The following is a 24,796-nucleotide window of genomic DNA, read 5'->3' as shown; positions in this document are numbered from 1 at the left end:
CGCTATCAAAAGAAAAAGGAGGAGGAGGAAGGGGAAGGAGAGGAAAGTGGAAGAAGAAGGAGTGGAAGGAAAAGAAAGAAAGGAGACGAAGAAAGAGGAAAAGGAGGAGGAGGAAGAGAAAAAATAGCACGTGTTAGTAAAGATGCAGAGGCATTAGACCCATTTTATGTTGCTTGTGGGGAGGCAGAATGGGGTAGCCACTGTAGAAAACAATGTGGCTGTTCCACAAAAAAATTTAAAAATACATTACCATATGATCTCGCAATATCACTTCTGTGTATATATTCAAAAGAGCTGAAAGCAGAATCTCAAAAGAGAGAGTTGCAGAACCATGTTCATGACAGCATTCTTCACAATAGCTCAGAGGTGGAAGCAAGCCAAATGACATCAGTGGATGGATAATAGGTAAAGAAAATAGGTTGTATTATTCAGCCTTAAAAAGAAGGAAATCCTGTCACATGCAACAACATGGATAAACCTTGAGAACATACTGAGTGAAATAAGCTGATTATAAACAAATACTGTGCAATTTCACTTATAGAAGGTATCTAAAGTAGTCACATTTATAGAAACAGAAAGTAGGATAATGGCTGCCAGGGGCTGGGGCAAGGGGGAGGTGGGGACAAGTTGAGTGAGTGTAGGAATTCAGCTCTGCAAGATGAAAGGCTGTGGAGATGTGTTGCACAGCAATGCAAATACACTTAATACTACTTGTTGCATGACTAAAAAAAGTTAAGATGGTAAGTTCTTTATGTGCTTTTATCATAATTGAAAGGCTTTTTAAATTTTTATTAATTGATTTTAGAGAGAGAATCGATTTGTTGTTCCACTTATTTAAGCGTTCATTGGTTGATTCTTGTATATTCCGTGACTGAGAAGCAAACCTGCAACTCCGGCGTATGGGGATGGCATTAACCAATGAGCTGCCCGGCCAGGGCCCATAGTTCAAAGTTTTTAAATTAAAAAGAGAAGATTAGCCCAACTCTTTCCTTTTATAGAGGAGAAAACTGAGAGCCCCTGAGAATGTATAGAACTGCCTGTGGATTCCAGTTACTGATTTCTCAAGTATTCACAGATGAGTTAGTCTCCTAATTATTGGGGTTCAACCATTTTCTGAAGAGAAAAATTTGAATCACTATATATGGCCTATTGGAACTCTTAGTTTAAGAATTCACTTGAGAATGCACAAGGCACTAGACCACCTCCTTAGTATTTCCACCACTGAGTCGAGAGAACGAATGGCTGGGCCCCGCATGCCCACTGAAGGCCTCGTTGCCACGGCTTCTCCTTCGGCTTCCAGGCATATGTTCAAGTGTCACTAGTACAGACCCGTCTGCTAGAGACCCACTGATTGTGTAGTTACTACCGGGAACAGATGGCAGCAATTCCTATTCGTCTTCTATGGTTCTCAAGTGTTTTTCAGACAAGATCATAATTTAACTTATTTAGTTTTCTTTGAAGTCTAAGTTTCTGTAAGGTTTCTTCCCACCTTTGCTATATTGCAGATCTGAGCATTTTGTTGTTTAAACTCAAAAGCAACATCCCCAATGATGTTGCATTTTATAAAAGTACCTCTTGAATGAGAAAGCATGTGTATCTTGCTTTAAGCCCAAGATGAGAAAGGAGTGTTTCCTCTATTACATTTAATTACTAATCAGAGTATTGAATATCATTGTAAAAATAAAACAGGAATGTGAGATGTGAACTGAGATACCAAATTGTTTTTCAAAAGGAAATCAATCATGTGATCCAGACTAAATCATTGGTTTCAAAATCCCAAGCATTTAACTTGATGTAACAAATATGTGCATTTAACTTTTAAACAGCTATTTGGAAGTCTTAAAAATCTGCACCCTGCTAATTTTCTTTGCCACACATTGGAGGTGTCCATGTCTCCCTTAAAGTGCGCAGGCAGAATAATGCCCATTGTTCTCGTGTGATTCTTTTTAATAGTATAATGGCTGCTGGATATTAGCCCCTGTTGAGACGGAACCTCAGACCCTTAAGGAGACGATGAAAAACAATTCCACATAGTATTCTAACTTGCATTAGTAATATAATTTATGAAGCGTGGAGGTATTAAAGGCAGACAGGCTTGCATTCCAACTCTTTCTAGCTTTGTCAAATTATTCCTTCTTCCTCAGACTGAATTTCTCTATGTGTAAAATCAAGATAACACCAAGCATTGGATTAAAACGATGAATAAAAATGCTAGGACGTTTCAAAGAGGTCGGGCAAATATTAGCTTTCTAATTTTCCATGAGTAACATTAGTTGTTCCAAGGAATGTTTTCATATAAAGTTTTTTGAGCCAGACATCCACTCCCCTTCTGGCCAAACGTGGAGAGCTCTGTGGGAAAGTGAGCCAGTGGTGTGGCAGGCTTACAATACGCCTGGACTGGCTTTCTGTCCCTTCCAACGTGACCACATATTGTTCTGCTTGATTATTTCACTTGGCAAGACGATCTTGGGCTCATTTGCATATCCTCAGTGTAATCTGAAGGAGCCAAATTTGACTATGTTTAAAGGATTTAGCTTCTTGAAGTTTGTTCTCCTGCAGACCTACAGGGGGATTTGTCCCAGACCTCTCATTTACAATCAAAGGCGTTCTGTGAATAATCTGATACGGAATGTACAGAATAGGCTCTTTTGTTTGCCAGACAGGTGAGAGCCCTGCTTTCTCTTGTTGCTAAAAATCTGGGCCAGAAAAATGACTAGAGTTACATCCGTCCTAAATCAGCCTCATTCCTTTTGTAATCGTTACCCTCATAATGATTTCACTGAAAATCCAAGAACAGCAAGAGGGACTTCTCCCCTTACAGTACTGAGAAATATGAAAGCGTTTTTTTAAATCTTAATAATAATAATCATAGCATCCAACAACTGTGTAGCAGTCTTTGGTTTTTTTTCTAAGGTTCTTTCATGAGCATTATCTCTCATGTGAACAAAATGAGATTGAATGAAAGAGGAGATGGAGGTAAGAGAGGTTGTTTCTTGCTTAAAGGTGTTTAGAATTCCCAGCCCAAAGCTTTTATCCCTGAATCCTTTCCCCCTCTAAGGGTAAGGGGTAAACGTTGAGTGACTGACTTGTAACAGGTACTAAAATAGACATTTTCCATGTTACTTCATTTATTGTCTATAGCAATTTTATGAAATAGGTATTAACATTCCCATTTCACAGATGAATTTGCTTGGAGAGGCTAAGTGCTTGCAGAGGGTTACATACATAATGACAAAGGCAGTCTTCAGAGATTCTGACTCTAAAATGGGCACTTCTTTTATTCTGCTCCGTTGTTTCTAACGTGGATGGATGGTTGAGTAGGTGATAGAGACCTACCTGTACGTCCAGCTGGCAGGCTCTGTAGTAGACGCTCTTCCGTGTGATTTCTATCTACCCACCTACAGACATGCAGACACAGTTGTTACTGAAGGGCCTGTGACCCAGTTCCTGATGGCTAGAGTGACTAGAACGGGCCCCCCCCCCCAGATGCCTGGGTTGTACGTTTACCTGCCACAGTATGTAAAGGGGGGAGTTCAAAAGTAGCACATCTGGCAGAGCTTCAGTGGTGCTGCCACATTCCAGCCCTTCCTGTCCTTCCATATGGAGCAACAGGAATCCTACCGTAAGAGAATGCCTGTAAAACAGCAGCCATTCTCCAGTTACTGGCAGTGTGGTGTAGGAGCTAGAGCAGGACCTACGAAGCAAGACCAACAGGGAGGAGCCCCAGCTTTGGAATTACTAGCTGCATGTCCTTGGGCAAACCATCCAACCACTCACCTGTAAAAATGGAGATAAGGAGGGCACCTTCCTTGTGGGTTTGATGGTGAGGATAAAATAAATGAGTTAATGAAAACTGCTTAGAATAGTACCTGGCCCCATTAGTAACAACAGCTAACATGATTTCATGAGAGCAGAAAATGCCCCATAAGTATTAAAATGTATTATACTCCATAAGCAGACTTTATACCACCCCAAACTCCTCTCTGAGGGTTAACCCTCAGGGCACAGTTCCATCACCCAGATTTGGCTGCCCCCTCCTCACTTTTTGTCTTCAACCCACTTATATGGGAAGAAGGCAATGTGATTAATTACCACTGTAGCTCATTAAACATAGGTTCCCCAAGAAGGTATGTGCAAGCAGAAGCTGTATGTAGTGTTTCCCCGTTTACATGTGCTAGGGAAGCTCACTATTGAAAGGGACTTTGGGGGTGTTTTTACCTTTGTATTCATACTTCCCTGATAGCATTTTCAACAATATAGGGTAATCATCTTTTTTCTGTTTTTCTTACTAGACCATGTACACCTAAAGGGCAAAAGGCACGTCAAATAAAATTTTATATTCCCAGGCCCTAGAAGAGTCCTCAGCAGGAGTCATTTTTGCTGATTGACCTACTGAACAAGTGAAAGGATGAGTGAATGGATGCATGGTTAATTATTCCATTAAGTAAATAGTCACCTCTGAATTTTGTGTCCCATCTGAATTTTCACACTGGATTTTCTTAAAGCAGGATAGCTGATGAGGTTATCAGTGATCAGGGTGTGTATTATGCAGCCCCTCTAAATACCGTCCCATAATTCTTATTTGTTTTACCAGTCAAATAATTTATTAATGATACCATATGCCTAAAGTACTTAGTTTTAAAGGCCAGACTTAAACCAATAAAAAGAAGTCTATGCCTAAGGTCCATCTATGTGTATTATATTCTTTTCCAAGCAATGATAGGTACAATGGATGTATAAGATTTCAAAAATATACTATAAAGTGTTAGCACTCGTAATTATTGAGTTCATATGAAACCATTTAAGAATTCTTGGTTTGCAAAAAAAAAGTATCAAGTTATACAGTGGTGCTGTGCTGGAGGGAATTATAGATACTACCCAAAATAGATACTTTTGTGGATGAGGGAAAGAGAGGCCCAGAGAGGTAAATGATTTGTTCAAGGTCACACAGCTCAAGGTCAAAGGCTGAGCTGGCCCTGACTTCCGGTCCCCCTGGTCTCAGGGCAGTGGGTGTGTGGTCACAGGGGCCAGGATTCTTCAGTGATGTTGAATCTGGAAGACGCAGCAGTAGCCCTGTATGTCCAAACAAGCCCAGATAATGGCACGATTTCTGGAACATCTTGTTGCGGTGGTTGGTCTGGGCTGGCAGCCAAAGGAAGAAGAGCCCTGTGGTCCACATTAATGCTCTCAGATATATACAGGCCATTCACTCGGCGTTTAACTTTGAAGGTGTTAGAGAAACGCAGGTCTGCGGCTGAAGAGAGGCAGCAGCAGGGGGGGGCCCACACGCGTGCGGACACTTTGTAATTTCCCTCTGCAATTTTTAAACATTTGAACTTTAAACTTTTAAACTTCAATAAATTATGTTGAAGATTGGATAGAAACAAATTGTAATAAGCAACAGTTCTTTTTTTTTCACAGTGGACTTTTGTGTATAAAGAATAGGGGGTCCTTTTAAACTCTGCAATGTAATATATGTGTTATTTGAACTTGTGTAACTTTTTTTTTTATTTCTGCACCCAGATTCGAAGGACTCCAAGGAAAAGAATAAAATGGAAATCCTGTACATACTGGTGCCAAGTGTGGCCATTCCTCTGGCCATCGCCTTACTCTTCTTCTTCATCTGTGTCTGCCGCAATAACCAGAAGTCATCGTCGCCTCCTGTCCAGAGGCAACCGAAACACGTCAGAGGTCAAAACGTGGAGATGTCGATGCTGAATGCATATAAACCCAAGGTAATGAATGGGCAGTGCGCAGCGGCATGCATTCTGTCGGCTTTAGGTGAAAGCAAACTCGTAACCCTCCCCAGTTTAGAAATCAGATGACACAGAATTTGTGTTACAGGCACCAGAGGTCAGTGACAGGTGAGCGTGCATCTCTGACTTTGTCCCAAGGCGGCCTGAGCACTGTCTTCAGCCGGTCCACCTCTGTGTCAGCCACGTCACTGCCTCACCACAGTTTGGCCTGGCAGGAATCGCTAGGGGGTCATCGCTGCCAGCCCCTCGGGACCCAGAATGTGAGCCACTTTTCCAAATGTCCAAGAAGGAAGCTCCATACTCTTCCAGTCAAACTGGAAGAGATGTAGAAGGAGAGAGACCCAACATTCCCTTCACCATCAGCCTTGTTCACGCACAGCCATGTGAGTGTGCTTATCACCTCGGTACTGCACACCTAGAGACGGCAACTTCCATGTGTCTTTCACCACCATGCCAAAACCATATCCTTTTAATGCCTAACTTAAACCCTTTCTCTTTGGTTTAAGTGCATTTTGAGAGAATGTCTTTCTCAAAATCTATGAATGTCCTTCTCTGATAGCCCACCTCAGCCTGCTCCTCCCTGTGCTAACACAGCCCGCTCCCTTTTTGTTTTTCTTGCGCATCTTTCAACATTCACACTGCTAGGTCCTGGCAGGGGATCCAGGGTCATTGGCCCTCCTCACCTTAAATGGAGCACACAGCCCACATCTTGGAGCTAAAATTCAACAGAGGCTTTCTCTGCAGAAAGCCAGCACCTCAAATCCCAGGCCTCTTGGCAAAGAGATTTTATTTAAATAATTTTATTTCAATAATTTTCTTAAATAATTGTGTTTAAATAAGATTTGCATTCAAAAGCCTGTCTCCAAAAGACAATTCATTCATTCATTCATTCATTTGACAAATATTTATCTTCTCTGTACGTTGGTGGTCATATTATTTTTTTGATTCCTATAAAGAGAAGATGCCTCACTTATAACGAAGTTTTAGGAAAAAAATGCACACGCAGATGAACTAATCCTTTTACCCAGTAAGAAGAGTAGCACAGTAGTGACCGACACATAGCCCTCATTTCATTTAAATTTGCTTCACAAATGGATTTTTTTTCATTAAAAAAGTCTTAAAATACTGTTCTTTTTAAAAGTCATATGCATTGGTAAGGTTTAGCAGTTTCTTAAATGCTAAAAATTCATTTTAAGTATTCTATCCCAAGAAAACTAGTGTTCTCTTAAGTGTGGATTTTTACTGTACGAAAACCCCACACACCCTGAAAACCAGAGTTCACTAGTGGCTTTGGGGATGGGTGGTGGAGGAGGTTCATCTCTGTGCTCATCCCACCTGCTTGCTGGCTGACTCACGGGCCTCATCCGTGTTACACAGCCTCACACTTACTCCTCACAAAGGTAGAAGAACAAAGGGGTTAATAGTAACATTCATGAGCAATACCTAGTTGACCTATTACGTACACCATGACTTTAAACTTTTAGTTCCGATTAGTCCATGTTCTGTGAGAATCTTTCCCTGTTATTAAATGTTAAAAAGCCTTAGAAACACTGGAACTCTGAGTGGGACAGAGGCCCAGTGTGGCCACAGGAGTCCCTGTGCTGCACATGGGGGCTCTTCCTTGCTGTGGCAGGAACCAGGGGAAGGGTCATTTCCATTTGGGAAAATTATCAATTGTGTAGGTCAGCCTAAACGAGGCGCTCTTACACTCACTTCCTCACACCTGTTATAGAAGATAGGTAATATCATCCCTCTTGTACAAGCAGCAGTAACTACAACTGAAACGGATTAACTAACTTGTCCAAGGTGAAAGAGCTGGTAAGTTAAAAAGACCACACCTGAATATAGGACTTTTCAACTCTAGATAGAGCCTTTGTGCTTGGCTGAGCCCAGGGTGACTTTTCCACAGAACAAGCGATGCTGGGAAGGGGGAGTGGGAGGTCCAGCAAACAGCGAACTGTGATTCTGTTTGGTCGGTTTTGGCTGAGCCATGACCACGGGCATCACCCTGGCTCGTGACAAGCCCTTCAGAGGGCTGTGTAACAGCCTCAGTGATAGAGTCTTGTTCCCGCCACGGAGAAGAGTGATTTGCCCAGAGAAAACATAGTCCTCCACCATCCATCCATGGTCATGGAGACAAAGGTAAAATACGAGGTCTATCCAGAAGGTATCCAGCCAGTAATATGAAGACACATTTACTGAAGAAGATACAAGATACCAGAAACATTGTCCATAGGACAGTGACACCTCAGTCCCCTTCAAAGTAGACACCTTGGGACCTCACACAGTTCTCCCAGTTGCCATCAGCTGCCTGGTCATATTTTCCCAAATCTCATTGATGGTCTGAAATGTGTTCCCTTTCAAAGGTGATTTTAGTTTTAGGAAAAACCACAAGTCACAGGGTGCTAAATCTGGGCTGTAGGGGGCTGAGTCACCTGGGTGATTTGATGTTTCACCAAAACACCCTGCATGAGACATGATGTAGGAGTAGGCATGTTGTCGTGATGAAGCTGCCAATCACCAGTTGCCCACAGCTGAGGCCTTCTGAATCACCAAAGTAGTTTCCGCCAAGGAATGTTCAACAAAATTGGATGCAGAATTGTTCCTGTACTCAGTTATTTTGAATGCGACAGCCACACGGTCTGCACGCTCACTCCACAGACTCTACTGACTAGTACAGTGAAGTCATCAGTGCTCACACATGTGCGTGCCAGTCCACTCTCCTTGGCTGCCAGGTTACATTGATGTCGCACAAACCATTCTCATTATATGAACAAGGCTGGACTTTTTCCGGACAGGCCTCGTTATACAATAGGACCAATTTTCCCGAAGACTTGGTGGAGTGAGCATTGTTTTCATCATTTCCAGATCATTTCAGAAGTGTACCTTGCAAAATCTCCCAGTGTCGAAATGATTCCAACACAAGGCCTGCAACTTAGCCTTAAACATCTCACAGGCAATTCTGAACCAGACTGGAACTAGGAATGGCTCAAGCAGATTTGACTGGGTTGAGGGGGGGAAAGGAAAGGAAACGGCAAAAACAAATGTGAACTTTTTTTTTCTTACTCTCCTAAGAGATTTGGCTGCAATCAGATTTGAGTTATTCAGTTGTTTGTTTTGGTTCTTATTGAGTGCCTTTCCTGGAAAAAGCACAAAGGACTTTGTAGACCTTAAAGAACATTCCTCACTATAAACAGCCAGTCTCTGAAACTGCTTTGAAAGGTCACTGACGCATAAATATTACATGTACCTATAAAACCTAAAAGGAAGGGACACACATCAGAATGAAAGAGGAAAAAAAGTCCTGAAAACAAACACCCTACCAGAGAAAAATCAAAAGGATACTTGGAGGCTGGGATACTTCCATTCCTTCAAAAAGAATGAAGGATGGAAGCTGGCTCTACTCTTATTTCTCCTTGGCCATTTCAAAAGTTAGACACTCTGATATTCTTATTTATCCAATTGAAAGTGCCCTTCAGGTTTTCCAAGGGCGTCCAACCATTTGGCATCCCTGGGCCATACTGGAAGACAAAGAGCTGTTTTGGACTCCATGTTAAATATACAAACACTAACAAAAACAAAAAAAATCTCATGTTTTAAGTAAAGTTATGATTTTGTGTTGGGCCGCATTCATCCTGGGCAGCACGTGGCCCATGGGCTGTGGGTTAGACACCCCTTTTTAAACTATCTGTTTCCGTCTCCTTCCACTTGCTGAGCTGCTAGAATCCATCCATGGTGTTTGGGTTAAGAAGAGGCTCCTCTGGGAGACTGGAAATCCACACCCTGCACAGATCGCTGCAGACAGTCTGGCTGACGGGACCTGGCTTGAGTCCCCAGAGAGATGGATGGTTAAAACTTTTGATGGGTTTCCTTCTGACCTTTGGGGAGAGGAAGCCAGTGGACCAACCAGAGAGGCGTCTTTACTCTGAGCCTTTGAGAGTTGGGACATGAAGAGGCTCCCCCTGGCTCTGCCTCTAACTGCCCTGTGGCCTTGAGAAGCCTCTCCGATGAGGCTCAGCGGTCTCAGTGTTCAGAGAAAGGAGTGGGCTGTGTTCATGGGAAGTGCTATTTATTTTCCTTTCATTTTGTTCAGCAAGAGATTTTTAAGCCATTCAGTAGGAGGAGATAATCTCCTATCTTTTCCATCTTTAAAACCCTCTGGCGGGTACTCTAGTGATGTGTGAGCTAAGTAAGCATTATGGATTTTACAATCTAGGTGCTTTTTAAAAGAATTATGGAAAACGAACCATTTCTGAGAAGCATGTAAACCTAATTTCCCTTCTCCCTAATTCTTTTCTCTCCCTGAATTCTATCAACTGTCACACGTCTGAAAAACAGAGCAGCCAGCAAAGGTGCTTTGGTAAGGGGGGAAAGCTGTGGAACATGCTCCCCCGAGAGTTAGAAAGCAGGCAGAGCCTCCCCCTCAAACATAGGGCAGGCCCCATTCTGGCTTCCCTCTGTGACTCACCCACGCAGGACTTAGGCACACAGAGGTTAAGGGGTACAGGAGTTTGAGAATGAGGGGCAAGAAAGAGTGGGGCCGGGGTAGGGTTGGGGGAGGGCTACAGCCAACATTCAAATAGGCCTGTGGGCCCGATTCCTGCAGCTCCTGGCTGATGGAAGGAACATTTGCGGGAAAGCAGGATTTGCCTAGCTTTCTGAAGCTGGTTGCTAGACTTTATTTTTCAACTTAACCTCCCCTCTAGTCAGCTTCTCTGTCTCTTCACTTCCAAGCAATTCATCTCTCCCTTCCTCTTCCAGCCAAAGTAATTGCTGAATATACTGACACTTGATTATATTCTCTGGGCCTGTCCATTTTGCTAGCAGTATTTTCCATCCAAAAAGCCTGCTGTGGCTGTGGCCAGTGTGACTTGGTTGGTCGGAGCGTCGTCCCATAACCAAAAGGTGGCAGGTTCAATTCCAGGTCTAGGACACCTACCCAGGTTGCAGTTTGAGCCACTGTCAGGGCACATGTGGAGGCAGTTCTTTCTCACATCGTGTTTCTCTCTCTTTCTTCTTCTCTAAAAGCAAAGAAGAAGTGTCCTCTGTCCTTGCCCAGTGTCACCACACTTGGCACTAGAACATCCTCAATAACTCTTCCACTTACTCCCTTGAAGCCCCTTTCGCCGCAGGCCCCTGGGCCTGTCCTTCTCTTGACATGGACCTCCCTGGGGTCTCCAACGCTGTCACTTCATCCAGCGACCTTTCCAAGGCTTCATCCTCTTTCATTTCCCTGGAGCATCTGATATTCTTAGCCACCATCTTGAACTACTTTCTCTCTTGGCTTTCCTCCTTTCTCCCCGTCTCCTTCCCTGGCTCCTCCGTTCACTTCCGTTCACATCTGCTGGTACTCGCCAGTCCTCTTTTTCTTTGTCTCTATGTCATGCTCATTTCATCCCTGGCATCACCATAGCTCCCCCTCAATGCAATGATTCCGGAAGGACTAATCTCGAGGTGTAGCATTCTTTCTCCCAGCATCCAAGAGTCTGTACTCCCTGGACCTAACTTACCTTCCCAGCCGCATTGTGTTCTTAGTCTCTTCCTGGGAAGGAGTGTGATATCCTCCGAAGAGCAAGGATGTGGAGGCAGAGAGCTATGATTACAATTATTGGCTGCATTGTTTACTGGCCGTGAGATCTTAGGCAAATTCTCTGAACATTTTTTTCTCACCAATAAAACAAGAATAAAAATAGGACTTCACAGAGATATTTTTTTATTTTCTTATTGAAATATAATTGACATACAACATTATAATAGTGCACAATAGTGTATAACAGTGTACAACAGTCAGGTGTACAGTATCATGATTCAGTATTGGTTTGTATTGTGATATGGCCACCACAGGTGTAGTTAACATTTGTCACCATACGTGGTTACAAATTTTTTTCTTGTGATGAGACTCTCAAGGTTTACCCCCAGAGCCCCTTTGAAATACACAGTATTATTCATGATAGTCTCCATGCTGCACATTACACCCCCTAGACTTACTTGTTTTGTAATTGGAAGTTTGTGCCCTTGAACTCCCTTCACCCATTGTACCCACTGTCTACACCCCCGCCTCTGGCAACCACCAATCTCTTGCTAAAGAGGCATTTTTGACACTTCCACACAGTGTGTCTGGCACCTCACAAGTACATAGCCGCTAGAAGTTACTATTATTTTTATTATGGTGATGATATGAACAACTGCAAACTTTTAAATAAACTACCTAATGCTGTGCACAGGATCATGTGGATTGAGGGGAAGCTGTGGGAGCCGGCAGCCCACACTGTTAACCTGAAGTGAGGACAGGGGGAAGGGAGTCACTCAGGGTACTTCTCGTGCCCATCCAGTTAGCGTAAACCTACTGCCCCACACACTCTTCCCCCTGGTCCAAACCCACGGGGAGGAGATGGCCTGGTGACAAGGGCTGGGAGGCTGTCCAGTACAGAGCCTCAGCTTAAACCTGTCTGTAGAAACGTCACTTCTAGGACAAGTGAGTATTGTGAATGGATATATTATAAATGAGTCTTAGGAATAAACTGAAGTACCTCATATGCATTATCTCAAGAGAATCTCCAATAATAACCCTATGAAGCATAATTTGAGCCTGATATTGGGAGTGAGAAAACTAAGGCTTGAGATGAAAAGTTTGCCCAAAGTCACAGAGCTAGTAAGTGATAGAGCCGAAACTTGAACCCAGCTCTGCCCAGGTCCAGAACTCGAATGCCTCTTCCCCATTTTACTCTGTTGCTTTAATTCCCAGGCAGACTGAAACACACAGGCCCATGTAATGAGTGCATGGTGGCTCGGGCTGACGTTAAAATTACTGGCATGTGTTCTGCCTATTTCCAAGCAGAATAGAACCTCTCCCATTGACATTACAAAGTAACTCCACCACAGAATCAAACCTGGCCACCACCAAACATTCAAACTAACTATTAGAAAGTTATGTTACAGAGAAAAGAGCTGTTTCTGATGTTAAATCACTTCCAGAGAAGTGCCGCCAAACTCTGAGCCAATGTGGCGAACAATTGGTTGAAACTCCCTCTAGAATTTGATTGCCTAAGCCAAAAGGCACTTAGTTCGGCTACAGTCTTTGAAAATGTCCATAACCTCCCAAAATAAAATGGCTGTGGCCTTTAAGCTTTTGAAATGTAATCATTTCCGTTTATGAGTGGAGTCCATTGTTTTCACAATTCTAACACTGTTTATCTAAGAGCGAGTAAAATGCACAAGAAGGGATAATAGTTTTGGAGTCCGACAGATTCCTGTCAACAGCCAAGTCCAGACACTAAAAAATCTCGATTTCGTATGTTCTCTGGAGCTCTTGTGTCCCATTCAGGCAAAGGCTGCTGCTGAAAAGTCTTGCTCACTTATCCCAGTCACGGACAGAGACAGCGGAGGGTCGAGCAGAGGAGGGTCTGGAGCCTCAGGGACCAGAGAGCAATTCACATAGACATCCCACTTGTGCACCAGTGGGCTTCGTGCTGTGAAAATGTGGACCCCGTTGAAGACTGAATGAAAGCTGCCACTTCTTCCCAGAAAATGGCTCCAACTTTGGAGTCAGACACAGCTGGCTTTGAACCGGCATCCGCACGTCACAGTGGTGCTTATTGTGACAAGCTACGTAACCATGAAGGCCTTCATTTCTTGATCATACAGTGAAGAAGTCATTGCAGGAATCTCACAGGATTGTGGTTCGGGTTAGGTAAATTAATGCCGCGAGCACCTAGAGAGCGGACAAGGGACTGGAGAGTAGTCATTCAGAAGAGACTCTGGAATCTGAATTTACAAGCTACTAACTGTGGGATCACTCACCTGTTCTCATCCTCAGGCTCTCCCTCTGTCAAATGGGGGAGCAAGTCATAGCGACCAATTTTATAGGGTTGTTGTGAGGATGAAATGAGTTCGTAGGCAGGAAGTATTTATAGCATAACACATAAACACTCCCCAAAATCATAGCCTGCATTACGAGCTCAGTGTCAGGCACATGGCAGGTATTCAATAATACATGCTGTCTATTATTGAGCTCAGATGACAAGCATCTAGCACAGGAGCTCTGTCTTCTTTTTCCATGGTTCTTGCACAGCTTATGTACTACTCTGTATGGATACTCTTTGGTACATAGTATTTGCAGCATCAGTTGACTGATGAAACCAGCTGTTAAAATATATCCCGCGCAATTGGCTGCACAGGAACATAGAATAAACTGATGATATGGCCCAAGCTCAAGAGTGACTTCTATTTCAATGAATCTTGCTAAGACAGTAGCCATGCAGAATATTTACCCAATAAATACCAGTCAGTGAATCTTACATTTTTCTCTAGCTGGCATTTCCAAAGCATCTTCTGAAGCAGAGTATTAACTTCTCAGTGTTGTGTAAGTCAGAGTCGCTCCACCAGGTTCTTCAGACACACTGTGGTCATACATCATCCAAGGAGGAGGGGCCCAGATCACTCAGTAATTATCTGATCCAGAAGGCATGTTCTTGTGTTCCAGTGGTTCTCAAAGTGAAGCCTCCATTCCAGGATCATCCTCATCCCTGGGAACTTGTCAGAAATTCAGACTCTCTGCCCTACAGAATCAGAAACTCTGGCCCGGGCTGGTGTGCCTCAGTGGATGGAGTGCTGGCCTGTGAACCAAAGGGTCGCTGGTTGGATTCTTAGGGCACGTGCCTGGGTTGTGGGCCAGGTTCTCAGTAGGGGGCACGCAAGAGGCAACCACATGTTGATCTTTCTCTACATCTCTTTCTCCCTCCCCTCCCCTCTCTCTAAAAATAAAAGTAAATTAAAAATCTTAGAAAAAAAGAAAGAAAGAAACTCTGGGAGTACAGGGCTCCACACTGTGTGCTTTAGCAAGCCCTCCAGGGGGGGTTCAATACCTGCTCTGATGTAGGGTGTGTCGGTCAGTACTTGAGATTCAGAGAGCACATCAGCCCTCAAGCAATACCCATCTCAAAGAAAACTGTGCTTCCAGAGAAACAAAGGACCTGGTGATGTCCTCCTGTCATCTAGACCACCCCTCTAATTTCCGTCGGGCCAGAATCTGCTTCATTATTCCTTATGGGAGTGAGGACAGATGCCACTGTATGGAAACTGCTCTTCGAGAGACATTTGTGTCCAGCCAGCATTGGCAAATGCGTATCGAGAGAGTTTTGTGAAAGGGCAGCAGTCTTGCATCCGGGCATTAGGAAAGGAACCGGTACAGGAGCTGTAGGAACTCCATGGGGAGGGGTGGGCCGATTGCGTGAATATGAACTTCAATTCTTTTTTACCACCTGCCATCGGAACCCCCATCCTGTCCAGAGGAATGCAGCTCTGCTTTTTATCTGTGTGTCAACTTCAAGTTGGACTCCAACATAGAACATTCATACCCTGTTCAGGTTAGAGGCCCAAAGTCCAGAGGGACCCACGCTGCACACAAATGTCGGTGGCCATCATGCAACCCTTACCGCGTGTCCTATGGCAATCGCTTGTGTGCAGTCAGCAGGAAATGGAAGGTTAGCAGTAAGTCGTGCCCCCCGGAGGAGTCATGTCGAGTGTATGAGCGCCTAAGGTGTAACTTCCAAAGGTGGAAAGAGATACAGTCACTGCGTCTGTCCTCCTTATCCGTCTGCCACCTACATAATTAGGATTTTGTGTTAATGTATCTGAAGTATGTATCTCAAGTATCTAATGTAGCTCAAGTTAATGTATCTGAAAGCTTCACATGTCCCCACTTGGTATTCGTCACACGGGTGGAAGAAGCCACCACCATCAGCCTGGCCTCTCTGTCAGCAGCGTGGACAGACCTGCAATAGTCTCGTCTGACTCACAGCTAAGTGACTCACGTCTAAGACGTCTCCCCTACAGCTGCTCTTCAGAAATTTCTAAGGGAAGAGGTGCAGTCAGATTGTAGAGTGATAATACATCAACTTCTACACCAACTTTGATTTTTCTCCCCCCCCACACACCCCCCAAATTATATAATTTTTAAAACGGCACTGGGGCAGATGTGTGTTTACTTTGAGAAGTAAAAATGTTAACATTTAAACTGAAAGCCTGTTTCAGTTTTAAGGTACTTAATTGCCTTACAGCATATAATAAACCGAGCCCATCTCTTCATTCAGCTAATGGAGGGAGTGATAAAGAGATAGCAGCCCAGGACCCTATTCATTCCAGTTTCCCTTTGTACTGGGTTTACTTTGGCACCGTGCCTCATGTGTATTTTACACTTCTTTACATTTCGTACATCCCTGTATGACAAATACTTGTCAAACAGAAACTAAACAGATTTATAACCCCTTAACTTGAAATGGGCCAAAATTGAACTGCCAAAACTTTATGACTTCATTTTCTTTCATAGTTTTCCACTACATTGGTTCAAACAGACAAACCCCGCTTGAGGTCAAGCAGAGGTCATTTCACTTTCATTACGAAAATATAATTTACAATATGCCAGACCTAAACAAGTTTAGCCTAAAGGGTTTGTATAATGTAAACCATCTGTTCCTCAACAATACAGCTAATTTCCTGCCGTTACCGTACAGTCTACTGGCTGCTTCTTTAAGGGTTTTTATGATTTTTTAACTAGTTCAGGATTTATGTAAAATTTGAAAATGAGTCTGTAGTTAAGACTCATTTGTACCAAGTAACTTGAGCATTTTAAAAATGCAAATCACTGTGTAAATTGTTCCCCTGAAACCAAGCTCGGGGCAGTTTTCTCTGGGTATTTCTGGGCCGGCTGCTGCACAGGTGTTCGAAGGAGAGATTTTAGTTGCTTCTCGGGCTTCTTTCTGAAGCACATCCCCAAATTTGGCTGTGACTAGGTCTGGCGAACTCCTCCTCCTTTTTGTATAGGCTGGAGAAGACTTGAGACTCCCTGCGAGATGGCCCACCAGGTAGTGTTGGTGAGATGTGACAAGACACACTTTGGGTCGAAATGCACTCCTCTTTTATGTGTCTGAACAGGGAGGAAGAACAATTATAATTCCACTAAGTGACCACATGCCGAAGGCCGACCTCCCAGCCCTGCATGGGGTCGGGCCCCAGGCCAAGCCTTCAGAGACACTGCGGGTCAAACTGGGGTGACCGGCCGGTGGGCTTCTCTCAGACAGAGCAGCCTACTGCAGGGCAGTGGGCCTCACCCATCCAAGGGCAGCTTTTTGGGCTCTCCTGAAAATTCTTGATATTTTTCCTCTTTGATTTTTAAAATAGATTTATCGAATTTTCTTTTGAGAGAGAGAAAGAGAAGCATTAATGTAAGAGAAAAATATCAATTAGTTGCTTCCCATACACGCCCCAACTGGGGATGGAACCTGCAACATTTTGGTCTATAGGAAAATGCTCCAACCAACTGAGCCACACCGATCAGGGCAAATGCTTGATGCTTTTTCAAACCTCTTCCTCCATCTGTAGAATGGCGAGAGTAAAAGTTCCTCTTCCAAAGGCAAATACAACAGAACTAATTTGCTTGCCTCGGTGCAAGAGAATGCAGCCAGGCTTCGTAGGCGTGAAGGCCATGGGGCATCGCGTGAGGCTGGTGCCGTGGGTCCTGCCCAGCCCTCTCCTGGTCCCCAGAAGCTTGGCCTGCTTGCGTCCTCTTCTCATCTGCCACCATCCACTCCTCCACGTGGGCTCTGTCCCTCTACCCCCATCCGCGACACCCACCCTCAGTCTCCAAAGTCAAGTCTCTGTTGTATTTTCAAGAATTGGTTTTAAAAGCCAACAACTATAGGAGACCAGAGAAAGATGAACCAGGGGAAGCTTAGCACATTTTTGAAAAAAACAGGGAATTATAGAGGACGGCCAGAACTTCTTAGCCTATGAATGTATCTAAACCATTTGCATTTACTCCACTTTCTAGGTTACTTTCCTAATAAGGAAAATAAGATCTATTTAAAGAATATCTAATAGGTAGAAATTGCTTTCATACGTTGTTGCCTCTAATCCCTACTGTAACTATGGAAGCTAAATATTATTTCAGAGCTATGGAAATAGAGGTTCAGAAAAGTTCAGAAATTCTCCCAAGATCAGCCAGCTCATAGGTAGGACCTATCCCACAGGATTGCTGTATTAAATGAGTTAATATTAGTTCAGTGCTTAGAACAGTGTTTCACACATAGTATATGCTGTATAAGTATTAACTATTAATAGAAAACAACAGTTCCAAGATGCAAATTCAGATTTGTACGAGTGCAAAGTCACTTGGCTTGAATTACACCATGCTGCCAGTGGTTTAGTTTCAGCAGGGGCAGGAGAAGGGGAGTGATAATTCCTCATTTTATCAGTCTAGTAGTCCTTGGGTTTAGTTCCTAATTCCCATTTTCCCTCAAAAGAAGTGTGTTATTCAGTCCTTTGCCCTTTCCCTAAAAGCCAGGGGACCCTGTTTAGAGCAAAAAGTAATGCCTTTCAAGGGACCTTCACATAAATTAGGACCCTTTACATCATTAGGAAAAGTTCTGATGGAAATTCTAATCTGAATGTTGTGCAGGAAGAATTCACCTTGGCTTGTTCTTGCCACAAAAGCAAAATTACCTGAGCGCTGCAAAAGAAAAAAGTAGGGATGGTTGAGGGGGTGACTTTTCCAGTTACCTGCATGCTGTTCCCCCAAAGGAACTCCACGGCACCCACAAGAATCCAGCCTCCAGAAGTAAAAGGAAAAATAGTGGGTGGACCTGTGATTGCCGAGGAAATTGCCTGATTCAATCAGATGGAAAGTTTGGTCATATAGTTTTTAATTATTCACTTTTTTGAATTGGTAATGTATTTGCCTGGTTCAAAATTTTGAAAGCATAAAAAAGCATGAGGTGAAATATCTTCCACTGCTGTCCACCCCTCCTACTTGTCACCTCTGTCCTCTCCCAATAACCACTGTGGTTTCCTGAGCATGCTTTCAGAGTTTCTTTTTTGCATATGCAAAGAAATATGAATATATTCTTTTCCTTCTGCTCTTTCACACAAAGGCAGAACAACATTAACTGATTTTTTTTTAACTTAGCAATAGGATTTTGGAGCTCTTTCCATACCAGTACACAGAAAGAGTACTCACTTGTTCTTATACATACGTACTATTGTATTCACTAGTTCCACCATAATTAATCTGATGCCTCCTCTAGGTAAATGTTTAAGTTATCTCTGATCTCTTGCCATTACTACACTATACTATAGTATTAAGTAAAACTATAATGAATCAAATAGATCAATCAGCTTTAATTTACTGAATGTTTCAGGTAATGTGTTAGCATTACTTTCAGTAGAAGTGACTTTCCTATAAGACATTTTCAAATACAAACTCCATAATCTCTGCTTGAATGAATACATAAGACCTATTTATAATAATGTCCCTTGCAGAGAAGAATGTTTCAAAATCCTCAATTCCATTTTGTCCTTTTAACTGGGTAGTTTGCTGCAAGTTTATTTACACTTACAATTAGGTTAGTGGGCATTTTTGCCCTGGAAAATATCAGCCTGGAACAGAGCTGATCATCATGAATTCTAAATTAGTTCAGTTTGGATTAGAGAAGTTTTTCTTTCCTTAATTTTCTAAACTGTTGTTTTAAACTCCGCGTGGAGAGCTCTGCATTCCGTACGGATTTGCAGCACTGCCGGCTTCAGTGGAGAGTCTCGGAGCGGGATTCTTACCCTACTAATAAGGATTTAAAGTTCAGGGAGTATCCTAAAAATCAGCTTATGTACAAAGGCATTGCTTTTATGACTTTTTCCCTAACAAATTAGACTAAATGTTGGGGTAGATTCGAGATCAATTTTAAAAACTAGGAAAATGCATAACACTACAGACATTTATTGCCAAGATCAAATTCACAAATTAATACTTATTTTTTCATGAGGAACATGCTTTCCCCTGTGTTTTTTAAGGTCCATCAGTAACCACCCCACGTGCAAAGCTGTAGGAATATCAGTTGGTATGAAGGGAAATACAAGAAGTTGAAATCTGATTAAGACAAAATATGTTCATAAAAAGATAGCAACAGCAAGGTAATAACAGGAAAAGTTAAATAGCATTTACCATGTGCCAGTCATCATGCTGAGTACTTTACAAATGCTAACATATTAGAAGGTCACAAGAATCCTACAAGCTAAGTACAATCATATCAAGTATTAGCATCCCATTTTAGAGACAAAGGAACTGAGGCCTGAGGTGGTTAAATACTGTACCCAAGGTCACACAGCTGGTGAGCGGAGAATGCAGGATTCAAAATCTGACTGCCTGGCTTGGAGGTCATGTGTGTCACCAGCTGCCACCCTGCCTCTTGCATGTGGTGGCCTTCAGACTATTAAGTCACAAGGACTCCAGAGGAGGCAAAGACCACAGAGGTCAGGTAGAGCTTCTGAGGACACAAGGATTGATGAGTAGGGAGGAGCACATTCCAAACCGCCCCCCCTCTACTGTGTACCTCAGGAGGACAGTTTTTCATTTTGGTTCCTCTGGCTTTTTGTACAATAAATATCCTAAAAATAGGCGAGCCTGTGCACGGTGGTTGGGGGTGGGCAGTGAAGGGACCCACTGACCTGTAGTGACCCCGTCACGCAGAGGAGTAGCAAGGACAGGCAGGTGAGGACCAAGTCGCAAACACGCGAAGTGCCAGCCTGAGAACTAAGGTGGTACCATCTGCAGCAGTGCTTTTCACACTGATGTGCACCGAACTCGCCTGGGGTTTATTAAATGCACACTCTGCTCTATTAGGTCTGAGGGGGCCCACGTGTCCTCATTCATAGTGAGCTGCCAGTGATGCTGATGTTGCTGGTCCCAGGACCACACTTGGAGTAGCAAGACTCTAGGCAACAGCAGGAAACCATGTTGGAGCAAGGGTGGGGATCGGGGATGGGGGGTTGTGGACAGAAAGTTGCCCATGGCACCTCCCCTAAGTTGCAGCCAACTGTTTAAACCAGATGGACCTACAATATTTTAATCTAATGTATAGAAACTTTGTATTTTCCACCTCCTCCTTCCAGATGGCCAAGTAAGTGTCTTGAGAGACGTTTTAAACCCCATGTTCCTTTCTTCTCTACAGAGCAAGGCTAAGGAGCTGCCACTTTCTGCTGTACGATTTATGGAAGAATTGGGTGAATGTGCCTTTGGAAAGATCTATAAAGGCCATCTCTATCTCCCAGGCATGGACCATGCTCAGTTGGTTGCTATAAAGACCTTAAAAGACTGCAACAACCCCCAACAGTGGACAGAATTTCAACAGGAGGCCTCTCTGATGGCCGAACTCCACCACCCCAACATCGTCTGCCTTCTCGGTGCCGTCACTCAGGAGCAACCTGTGTGTATGCTTTTTGAGTATATGAATCAGGGAGACCTCCACGAGTTCCTCATCATGCGATCCCCACATTCAGATGTTGGCTGTAGCAGTGATGAAGATGGGACAGTGAAATCCAGCCTGGATCACGGAGATTTTCTGCACATTGCAGTTCAGATCGCAGCCGGCATGGAATACCTGTCCAGCCATTTCTTTGTCCACAAGGACCTCGCCGCTCGCAACATTTTGATCGGAGAGCAACTTCATGTAAAGATTTCAGACCTCGGGCTCTCCAGAGAAATATACTCTGCCGATTACTACAGGGTGCAGAGCAAGTCTTTGCTGCCCATTCGCTGGATGCCCCCCGAAGCCATCATGTATGGCAAATTCTCCTCCGATTCAGATATCTGGGCTTTTGGGGTTGTCTTGTGGGAGATTTTCAGTTTTGGACTCCAGCCATACTATGGATTCAGTAACCAGGAAGTGATCGAAATGGTGAGAAAGCGACAGCTGTTACCGTGCTCCGAAGACTGCCCGCCCAGGATGTACAGCCTCATGACAGAATGCTGGAATGAGATCCCCTCTAGGAGACCGAGATTTAAAGATATTCACGTCCGGCTTCGGTCCTGGGAGGGACTCTCGAGTCACACCAGCTCCACTACGCCTTCGGGGGGAAACGCCACCACGCAGACAACCTCCCTCAGTGCCAGCCCCGTGAGCAATCTCAGTAACCCCAGATATCCCAATTATATGTTCCCGAGCCAGGGTATTACACCACAGGGCCAGATTGCTGGTTTCATTGGCCCGCCCATACCTCAGAACCAGAGATTCATCCCCATCAATGGCTACCCAATACCTCCTGGCTATGCAGCGTTTCCAGCTGCCCACTATCAGCCACCAGGTCCTCCCAGAGTGATTCAGCACTGCCCGCCTCCCAAGAGCCGGTCCCCGAGCAGTGCCAGTGGGTCCACGAGCACTGGCCATGTGACCAGCTTGCCCTCATCAGGATCCAATCAGGAAGCAAATATTCCTTTACTACCGCACATGTCAATTCCAAACCATCCCGGTGGAATGGGTATCACCGTTTTTGGCAACAAATCTCAAAAACCCTACAAAATAGACTCAAAGCAACCATCTTTGCTAGGAGACTCCAATATTCATGGACACACCGAATCTATGATTTCTGCAGAATTATAAAATGCACAACTTTTGTAAATGCGGTACACGGAAAAAAACTAGAAAGCCGTAGAAAAGATTTATATTCAAATGTTTTTATGAAAGTACGGTTCTCATTTAGCAGATACTGCAACAGGTATCTTCTGTGAAGTTTAACTGTGTCTTACCAAGCAGGGTAGACACTAGCCAGAAGGGGACGCTGTGGGACTAAGGCCTCACAGGGTGTAGCCACAGCCCTGGGGCTGGCACCGCTGGTTTCAAGTACTGAAACCCACAAACCAGCGAAGAGGAGAAGATCCTTGTGGTTATGCATCAGACCAAAAAGGAAAGTCACATGGTGCTTTGTGTAGTTCACTTTGAGTCACCATGACTGGTCTCTCCCCAAAATGTATATACCATAGCATTTGTCTACCTGCTGTCTTTTCTTCAGGACATATGTTCAGGAATTATGTTGATTCAATTTAGAGTCTATGCATCTTTGCGTGGAAATGATGTTCAGAATCAAGGAGGAAACCTTAGGCCAAATTTGAAATCCCACATGGAAATGAGCCATAAGACAAGAGTTAAGTTCCCCTGAAGCCTTGTACACAGTGGGGCTTCTTTGGGAAGGTGCAGAGTGTGGCTCTTTGTGAATCTCCTCTGCTGATCATGAAGGCCTTTTCTACATTTTCTTTTTCCACAGTGTGTTTACACAAGCCCTTGAAAGAAATACAGGGCTTCAGACAGTAAGAAGGCTAGACGTGGATATTGGAATTGATTACTGGTTGGTAGTGATAGTTTATTTTGTTGTCATAGAAACGAGGCACCAAAGGAAGCACAGTCAGGAACATGGCCCCTCGGCCTAGATCAGCATCCGTGGGAGAGGAACAAGGGTCCCCATGGGGACAGCCTTGCGGGAGCTTCCCTGGACTGATAACACTGAAGAATAGAGGCGGGGCTGCAGCCCAGCATGTCAGTGCTTGTGACGTCCTGCCTCCGAGTTGTTCGGTGGACTCTGGGGAAGTAGGAAACTCTGACTCCAATATAGAGTTAATTTAAAGTTGCTCTCACTTTCTTTTTCCTGATCTGGAAATGTTCACAGATTTTGTTTCAGTACCGAGAGTTATGACAACTTATTCATAGGGTTAGTTGGAATCCAAAGACTATGAATTCTATTTTGTAAAATATTACAGTATTTTTAAGAAACAAGTACTGAGTTCTCACTTCAAAACTTGCCATGAACTGAATTTTTTTAGCTGATGAATAGAAGCAAATGATTGTTTTTGCCTTAGTTAGAGGAAGGTAACCAATGGGCATCTCATGCCATTTACCTGCTAGCCATCTTCTGCCAGTTTAGTTCTTATGGATGGGTTGCAAGTTTTATATAGAAAGGAATGTTATGGTTGATTTTTCTCTTATTAAAAAATAGCTCCTTTATTCTAAGAACAATGTCTCCAAATCTCTCTCTTTTTTTAAATTTTATAGCTAAAGAGATTTATAAAGAGACTTACCGGATATAAAGTAATTCCTGGAAATGATATTTGATGAGGAGAATGTAAGAAAACTAGAAGCACGTTGATGTTTTACTTTTTAAAAAAATAAAATTAGGGTGAGAAATCACAAAAATACATTTACCAAAATGTGCTGCAATTTTCCCAAACGCTGAATCTTCGAACAACAAGCATGGACACATAGGTACTGTGAACTTAAAGAATTGGCTATATCCAAATTCATTCAGCGATAAATTAAGACATATTTTTCTGGCATAAATAAGCTGATTCAGAAGTTACATTACTTAACTTTAGGTAGAGGAGAATATTTGTATCCTTTTGTTGCTATGCAACTGTTTAATGATGAAGATTCAAACCACAATTTTGTATATCATACGACAATCAGTTATTTTCCAAGAATATTTATTTCAAGTAATCACAATTTCAGTGAATCTGAATTTTTCTAGGAGTCCCTTAAAGGGAAATTAGCATTCCATGAGCCAGTAAAATATCTACTCTGGAAAAACATTGCTATGGTTAAAAAAATAAATTCAAGTTAGTTTTTTATAAAGAACTATAACATTTATTTTAAGCATTTTCTAATTACTGAAGTCATTAAGGTGAGCAAACTAAATTTCAAAACCACTTGTAATAATGTATTTTATAATAGCACTGTGATACTACATAACACAGTCCCTTTTGTATTAAAATAGTATTTTTTCCACAAACTGAAAAATATCTTTTGCTTTGTTGACAATGTTTTTTTGTAAGATGACTTTATTTTCAAATCTTTTCTTTTTTTGCACAAAACTATTGTTTATGGTTTGTATCACAGAAGTGAAAATATATCTTTGCATTTTTATGTCTGGCCTGTTTCCTTGTTTCTTTGTTTTTAACTCAATATAGATTTTCTTTAAATATATAATGGCAATATTCAGATATCTCACCCTCCCATATCTTTTCTTATTTTCACTGCATGCATTTAATCACTGTATTACCTAATGTTTGATTTGTTATTATGGGCATTTAAAATAGACAAGCATGGAATTGTAATGACAAAAAGGCTATTTTATATGGAGGATATACGCATTTGTATTTCACACACCAGAGATGATATTAAACACTGATTATTTTATGCTGCTGTTTATTAAAAATGTTTACCATAAAA

At 42.9% G+C, this 24,796-nt stretch overlaps 1 protein-coding gene across 1 annotated transcript in view; it reads left to right on the top strand.

Moving 5' to 3' along the window:
• Positions 1-24,796, top strand: part of ROR1 (receptor tyrosine kinase like orphan receptor 1) — a 384,982-nt gene extending 360,186 nt beyond the window's left edge. Inside the window, exons 8-9 of the mRNA XM_037043417.1 lie at positions 5,524-5,735; positions 20,753-24,796. Coding sequence (XP_036899312.1) covers positions 5,524-5,735; positions 20,753-22,180 — 1,640 coding nt within the window. The 3' untranslated portion in view covers positions 22,181-24,796. The remainder of the gene's footprint in view (positions 1-5,523; positions 5,736-20,752) is intronic.

The sequence above is a fragment of the Sturnira hondurensis genome, unplaced genomic scaffold (genome assembly GCF_014824575.4).
Source record: "Sturnira hondurensis isolate 20B ecotype Veracruz unplaced genomic scaffold, ASM1482457v3 Scaffold0000648, whole genome shotgun sequence".
NCBI classification, from domain to species: domain Eukaryota; kingdom Metazoa; phylum Chordata; class Mammalia; order Chiroptera; family Phyllostomidae; genus Sturnira; species Sturnira hondurensis.
Note: the sequence above shows the minus strand (reverse complement) of the source record. Positions and strands in the feature narration are given on the sequence as shown.